Source organism: Buceros rhinoceros, unplaced genomic scaffold, assembly GCF_000710305.1.
Source record: "Buceros rhinoceros silvestris isolate BGI_N320 unplaced genomic scaffold, ASM71030v1 scaffold11175, whole genome shotgun sequence".
Classification (NCBI taxonomy): domain Eukaryota; kingdom Metazoa; phylum Chordata; class Aves; order Bucerotiformes; family Bucerotidae; genus Buceros; species Buceros rhinoceros.
In genome coordinates this window covers 40,385-48,274 of record NW_010413481.1, presented here as the reverse complement: position 1 = coordinate 48,274, position 7,890 = coordinate 40,385, and the positions used below count along the sequence as shown (strand labels likewise).

At 45.2% G+C, this 7,890-nt stretch overlaps 1 protein-coding gene across 1 annotated transcript in view; it reads right to left on the bottom strand.

Annotated features, from left to right (window-relative positions):
* Positions 1–5,687: 5,687 nt before the first annotated feature.
* ELMSAN1 (ELM2 and Myb/SANT-like domain containing 1) overlaps positions 5,688–7,890 on the bottom strand; it is a 19,832-nt gene continuing 17,629 nt past the window's right edge. Inside the window, exons 11-12 of the mRNA XM_010136764.1 lie at positions 7,317–7,524; positions 5,688–5,910 (exon numbers count right to left, since the gene is read on the bottom strand). Of these exons, the coding sequence (XP_010135066.1) occupies positions 5,688–5,910; positions 7,317–7,524 (431 nt within the window). The remainder of the gene's footprint in view (positions 5,911–7,316; positions 7,525–7,890) is intronic.

The window sequence follows — 7,890 nt, the reverse complement described above, 5'->3', positions numbered from 1 at the left end:
GCCCCCCTCATCCATCAAACCCCCCCCCCCCAAAAACACTCAGCTATGAAACTATTTTTAAACCTCATTTAATAAAAGGTTTTTTACGTGTATAGAGGATATTAAGTAAATAAGTTACATAGTACATTACAATCACATCAGCAAGATTTCCTTTAGTGTATTAATATTTTATAAAAAAGCACACAAAAAATAAATTCAGTCCAGTCTATCACAACTGTACAGCAACAGGTAAATATATTTATATATGTACATTTTAAACACGTAACAGTCTTTTAAAAGGTGCCCTAGGCAGCAAACACACAGAAGGAAGTGTCTGCTCACTTGTTAAAATAATATACTTTATTATAAAGCATTTATACAGTAATTACAAAGGCCGACTGCTCCTGTACAGTACACCAAAGCTTTGACTACAAATTTAAAAACAGAACATAAAAAGAATGGACACAAAAACCTTTATATCAAATCTGAACTACAAGGGGAAAACGTGGAGAAGCTGCAGGAAACTGGGTTTTTTTAAAATATACAATTACATTTCTATAAAAATATATGTTGTCTTCTAATCTGGAAAAGTGAAGGTTTGTTTCAGGCTCAGCGGTCAGTGGGATCCTAGCCTGGGAAAGAAAAACCCTTCGACAGCTGGGGATGCAAAGTCTGTGTCTTCCTAATGTTTGACACAGGAGAGAACGAAGGCGAGTAAAGCAGCTGAACCCAAGTGACAGATTTACACAGAAACTCACCCCCCCAAAATCAAACACGACTTGCAGACGCTGCCTCTCTGTCTCTTTCGAGCTTTATAAACTTTCAGACATACTTCAGAAGATAAACCAGGGAGACAGTCCGTGTGGGGAAGGGAGGCTTAGCGTAAGCTTTCTGGCAGAGGTAATCACTGGACTAAAAGTGCCGTCCTGTGAAAGCAGACAAGACTCCTGTGGCTTAGTCCTTAGTCCCGACTGCCGTCTGTTTTCCAGCAGGATGGGGACATCTAGGAACTTCCTAGTCTGCTGCCTGAAAGGGAATTAAGAGGTGGGTAACTGCTGGGATGAGAAAGCTCACTCTGTGGTTTAGGAAACAGGGGGTTTGAGTGTTGATTTTAATCTAAGCTTGTGGCAATGATAAAAATACCAAAAGCCTCAGTTTGATAAATAATAGGGTGTTCTTAGCTAATTTGGAGTTCACATTACATGTCTAGTATGGGATTAATAGATGAGTTACCTTTAAGATCGGGAATTTCTGTCTCTGCCCTGCCTTTGAACAGCTGTATTCCTGTCTGGTCCTAGCTAGCAAAATGCCAGGGTCCTGCACAGCCTCTGCAATTCTGCAGGCCTAGGCCTTCACCTGACAGAGCCGAGTTCTGTCAGACGCTGTTACCTGCATCAGTACACGGAAAAACATCACAGAAATTAAAATGCAGAGCTGTTCTTGCAGCTAGACTGTAAAACACTGGTAGCTCTATCAGACACGCATCACAAGTGCATGCAGCTATCCAGTAACTATAGACACGCGCAGGCTTACAGAACTGAGATGCCGTCCCCATGCAGATCACAAACCCGAAAGACTGAACCTGCCTGTAAAGGGCAGACAACACAGGCAGAGCGATCGGGGCAAAACACGATCTGTCGGCGTGACACCCAGTGCTGGCACCACGACTCAGAGAGGTGACGGTTTCGAGGAGCAGCCACCTGGCTGCGGGTCTCTGACCGGCTGGAGCCTGATCTCACGCTGCAGAAGGGCAGGTCTATTAGCACACGGTTACAGAACTGCAGTCTGTAGATCTTGTCTTTGTTCCCATGAAAAGAGAGCTACAGCAAAGAGACGCCTCGCTCAAACGCGGTGGCCGAACACACGCACTGCCCTTCTTCTGAATTAACAGCAAACCATCACGCCACATGGAGATCAGTAAACAGGCTGGATGGAACATAATGAGCAAGTGAGCATCAGGTTTTAAAAACAGACAGATCGACAGAAGAGAGACAAGAACCTTTTTTAAACATAATTGGAACACAGCCTTAAATTAAGACTGTGCTGCAATAAAGAGCCATTCCAGCAATGTTTTTCACTGCTAAGAAAAGTAACAGAATTCATTCCAGATTAGACAAACTCAGTTCAAATGCTTTGTCCACGGCAATCTGGGCTTGACTGGTTTGGTTTTTAAGAAACAATTCTCTGCCAACTTCTGCTAGCAGCAGTGTCTAATTCAGATGTGGGATCGGTTCCAAACCCTACCTGTGCAAATGGGCGACAGGTTTGGGGTTTTGGCTGTTCGGGGAGGGGGGTTGTTGTAATTTTGCCCTTTTTTTTTTTTTTTTTTTTTTTTTTTTTTTTTTTTTTTTTTTTTTTTTTTTTAAACAAGACACTCAGAGAAGCATTTTTACTTATTACCATGACAGAAAAGAGGTTTTCCTGTGGCTACTAGCAAGATGTAGACGTGCCCAGAAACCTTTCCATTTGATGCCACTAACCTGGAACATTTACCTGGTTTTGGTCAGCCACACTAACCCGCAGCTGTTAGAGGTTATCCTCATAAAAAGCCCTTTTCTGATTTTCAGCCAGTGACAGACTTCGCTGTATCACGTTTTCCTGTTCTCTGCTACTGCAGCAAGGTGGGAGAGGAACCACCAGTACTGGATTCGGTGTGTAATATACACACCATTTCTGTGCAATTAAAGAAAATCTCTGATTTTTTCTTATCAGCACCTCAGTGGCTTATCCTTGCCGAGAGGAAAAATTACTCTTACATCAGTTTCCTAAAATAGGGAGAATCAGTGAAAGATCTGGTCTTTGGAAGACTACAAAAATGCCTGCGTTCAAGCATCATCATATGTGAAAGAAACTGATGCTTAAAGCAATCTCTTGATTTGCTCCCTAAATCTTGGTACTTCATTCCATCTCATCAGTTGTTTCTCACCATGATTTCCTATGCCACATCTAAAACTCCTTCAAGCCTGGAAACCTCTGCAGAAAGGCCTTACTGGACAACACACCTAAGTTGTTCTGGTTTAGCACCCTATTTCCTAGCTGGAACTACAGCCACTAGCCCATACCACCCCTCACTTCTTCCTAAGCGTCTGCTCCTGCGCGCTGTCAGAAACAAGACCTGGAGCTAGAGCGAGCTTTGCTTTGTCCCAGTATGGACAGTCTCTGTTTTTCCCCAAGCGATCACCTGCGGATTCATTTTGCACTGTTTTAGCAGGGACAGTAAAAGCATTTTCCTCAGACAGTTTGATTAACCTTGTTTTAGTTCTTAAGTTTAATCAGATGTCTCAAATAAAAAAAAAAAGTTCATTTTTGCCATGTTTCTCGTTGTGTGGCAGTTCCACCTCCATCTCCCAGTCTCCGTTAAGCAACCGTACACCATTCTGCTGCTGTGACCCTGCTATGCCAGCCAGACACACACCCTGCAACAAGATAACGGTACCTGCATGGCTTTGAATCCCTTTTCGATACCCTCTCAAGCCCTGCTTGTTTCTGAACTGCTGCCCTGCAGTTCTCAAGGTCTGGAAACTATCGGTAGCTTCCCAGAAACACAGCTCAGCAGTTGAAGTTTAAACGCATCGTTGCTCTTTACTGCCAGTAATCTCCGTACTACACGCGGTCCAGCTGCGTCACCTGCTGTCCGCCCTGGCACAGTGTGCTAAAGCTTCTGGGCTCTCTAAGGGCCCTCTGATAACGGTAGGTGTTTTCTCCAGTTTCCAAAGGGAAAAAGATAACAATCAACACTGAAACTCTTAACAGGAGGACTGATTTGCTTAAGCTTCTTTTTAAAGATTAGTAGTTTTTAGTTCTTTGCCGTTTCTGCATTATTTTAACAGTTCATGACATACTATCTCCTTCCACAGTCAACAAGACCTGTGCGTGTAGGGTCACGGAACAGTCGTCCGAATGCTGAGAGGAACCCTACTTCTTTTAGGAATGAAAATACAACCTTGGCAGAAAATTGAACACTTGAAGGCAAAAGTGCTGACACTGAAAACAGCACAGTGCTTACTGATACTCCTCCTTGCTTTGTAAGAGTAGTAACTGTTTCTGCTGTTAAGAAAAAGGTTCTATCCAAAGGCATGTATGTGTCAAAGCAACCATGGTACAACACAGTGTCCCTGACTTAAGAGAGTGAAGCGGTTATGGTTGCATAAAACCACAGGTCAGGAAAAGGTTGGTAGATGGTGTGCTGGAGTTAAACTCCAGGTTAACTATGGAAAGTGGCTCTATCTAGCAGCTTGAAGGGTCAAGATTTTTAAAAAAAATCAGCCAGCCAGGAACACTAGTTCACGTGTTACAGCAACCCCACCCTGGATCCCTGCCGGGGCAGGCAGGAGTGGTGAGAGCAGTGCTGGCAGCCAGGGCAGGGGCTGGCACTGCCTGGCTGTGAAGCACAAGGAAGCGATCTGATTCTTGGCGTCTTTACGAAATAACGATAAATGTGGGCTATAAAGACGTACTGAACAATTCTGCACAAATCTAACATCTCCGTCACCTGGACCACTTTACTCCTTAACTCTTCCACCAGCAGGCTTTTGGTGGCCACGGCTCTGGGCTACTGGCGTGTGTCGGTTCTGGAGGAAGAGTCAGCCTTTCAGCAGAGACAACCCAGCAAGCAGAGCTGGCCAGCCGCCGCTGCACACACATACTGCCTGACTGGATTCCTAGGAAACTAGAGCCCCACCATACAAGCTCTTGAAAGTAGCAACTTGAAGGAATAAATGAGACCTGCCACAAGAAAGAAACAGATGTGTTGAGAGCAAAAGCTGTTCACAGAGGGATCACTGCTGGAGACGAGAGTCCATTTCTCCCATCTCTGAGGTGCACACACTCCACACACGAGAAACTCTTGGTTCTTTTTCACTAAACAAACTTGCTCCCATTTGTGCAATGTCAAAACTAGCAGTTTTCATTTCAAATTGCACTTCTGAAGCCCAGACTACTTTTCATTAAGTTAACCAAAGGCAGACTATTTTGTTTTCCAAGATGCAACAACCTGCATGGCTGTAGCTAATCCCAAAGGACATTATCTCCATTGCTGCATTCTTAATGGCGTAAGAGAAAACACCTCAGGCTTCCTGTTGAAAAATAAAACTTCCTCTCAAAAGGAAGAAGAGTGGCTTGCTCATCCCACTTCTCCTTTTTATGAAGCAGAAGCCGAAAGTGCACACCATCTTTCCACAAAACTTGTTGGCTGCCTGAATAAATGGTCAGAAAGAAAGGCAGGAAAGCATGACAGGAAAGAGAACTTGCTGAGAAAGGAAACATCGAGAAATCACCAGAGTCACAGTAACCGGATACACTCGGCTCAGAGCAGAACATCATTTTCTTGCTCTGGTCTGGAAACCTTTACATCCAAGAGTCCTGTTAACATGATTCCTGACAAGAACAAAAAACAAAAGGGTCTGACTGACCTGAGAGAGAACTTACTTCCACTGCAGGTAACATTGTTCTATTATGTACCTCAGGTATTGTTATAAATAGAATAGAAATCTTATTTAAAAAAAAAAAAAGTTGAAACAAATCTTTTCATCCACCATTCCGGCTTGGTCAGTACTGGCAAGGTGAACTGGAACATGTGGCACGAGGAAATGGCAGCACTGAAACTGAGACCTGATGGTTCAGGTCAAAAAAGTGCAAGCAAAAAAAGCGAGACTGCCAAGAGGGAGGTTGGGTCCAGCCTTGCTACTCCCTTCACTTCTGGTTTGCTGCTATATTTCCCCATCTTCATCTGAGCTTGCACTGCTGCTTCCACCGCTGCTGCTCCCACTCTCGCTGCTCTCTTCCTGCTGGGCCTGGCTGTGGGCTGCTGCTGCTGCCGCCGCTGCTGCTGCCGCCGCCTCTTTCTCTTGCTGCTTCAGAGCAGCTGCCTTCTTTTCCTGCTCTGCGTGGCTTTTCATGTGAGCACTGCGGCTCTTCACCTTGTAGAACACCCTGAGGAAACACACACATACATTAGCATTGGTCTCTCCTGCAGCCGCCTCCATTAATTCTCCAGAAGAGCTTCTGCTGCTCCAGCCTCAAGTTTGTGAGCTTCAGCACAGGATCTCACGCTGGCATTGCCACAGAGCGTCTGCAGCAAGCACCACTTCTGCCTTGGTGTGCGCCAGCACTAGGGGGGCTGCCAGCAGGAGATCCTGAGCACCCTCAAACCACTCGCTTCATTGCTCAATATGTCCACTTCCTCTTACCTCTCATTCCGCCTTTAAGTTTTCTGCGTTCAGCGGGGCAGCACTGGTATCTGAAACGGGCACACGCTGCTTACCACAGCAGGGCCCTGATTTTTAGGGATTCCCGCTATGTTGCAAAAATACAGTAAACATGGAGGGGAATAACAACCAAATACCATTTCTGAGCCTCGTCTACGCAGCTAGAAACACTTGAGCTTTTTCCTCCCGACTCCGCACTTCTATGATCTATCCCTCCGTCCTTCAACACTAATTATTTGAATTTTGCACAAAGTGCCACAATAAAAGCTTAGACATCATTAAGAATCCCTGCCTGCTTCTCCTTTGCCAGTGGCCCAGACCAAATGCTAACTGCCCGACTTCTCGCAGCATTCCCTTGCCAGTGCCACGTGCTCCCTGAAGGCGAGGGGACAGAGCACCCTGGCAGGGCCAGCTGAGCCCCTGCCGCAGCAGGGATCTGACCGTGGCCCAGGCGATGTAACTAGATGGAGATGCGTTTTCTTGCCATCCCCCAGCTTGGGGCCTTTTTTAAGTAAAGGGATGACCACTCCTATTACAAGACTCTCTATTGCTTGACTCTCTATAGCAAACTGAATTTTCTTGACATTTATGCATCCATTGGCAACAAACCTACAAAAACTACTGGAACTGCGTGAGGGAAGACACGTACGTTTTACAGACTCAAAAGATGGATGCAAGTTTAACCAGGTTAACTGTGTACCCACTGGCCTAGTATCTGCTGCTGTAACAATGGTAGTGTCTGGTATTTCTACACCGCTGCTCATAGGTAAGTCTTAATATGTGATCTAGCAAATACATAGAAATTACTCATTAAAAAACCGTAGGCATTACAGAGGGGCAATACGGCAGCTGTTTGAAAGTGCAGCCTAGCTGCGCATAGTTGAAATGCAGGTGGTGTCTCATTCCATTGGAGGAAAAAAAGTCAGCAACAGCTAAATACCCAAGCAGTTGTATCTAATATCAATGTATGTAAAAATCTCTTATCTCCGAGTATTAGTGGGATAGTAAGACATAAAAGTTATTGCCAGTGTCTCTGGCCTAAGCAGGCAGATGGAAAGCTCATTTGAGAACAGGCTCCCACAGGAGATGCCCTACTGCGATTCTGTGACTGTTTGCTGGAAGCAGAGTCGCTCTTCCCTGCCACATTTTTTACAGGGAAATGTGTTTTCTGTGTTCTGGGTTTTGCTGGTAGCTTCTGATTTTGTCTTTTGTTTCCGCCTCCTCCTTTGCACTGGAGCAGTAACAGGCTTTCGAAGCTTGACTGTTGCCTCCCTTGGCTTCCTTCCAATCCTGCCTGTGACAGTTGCCTCTTGACTCCTCATATTGGCATCACTGGCCTTTGGAGAGACGGGAACAGTCAAGGCAAATGGAAACTTACACCCACCACTGAAGGAAACCAACGGCTAAGCTCCCCCGCTTCATTTATTCCAGATCAAGGTTTTATTTAATGAGAGTCTTCAGGATATTTCCAGGACACTTCACATCACGGTCCTATGTGTGCACCAACCACAAAGAATTATACTGGGGGTTTTTTCCGCCCCCTTGCTCATCCCCCTTCTCCCACCACAACACAGAGTTGGGTTGCTAGTAATACTTCAAGCTACCTCAGCCCAGCCTTTTTCTCTGGGAAAAGTTAGAGGTAGAAAATTTTTAGTGCCCCCTGGTATTCTCTGAAGTAGTCACAGAGTGAAGGTGGCATAGAAAG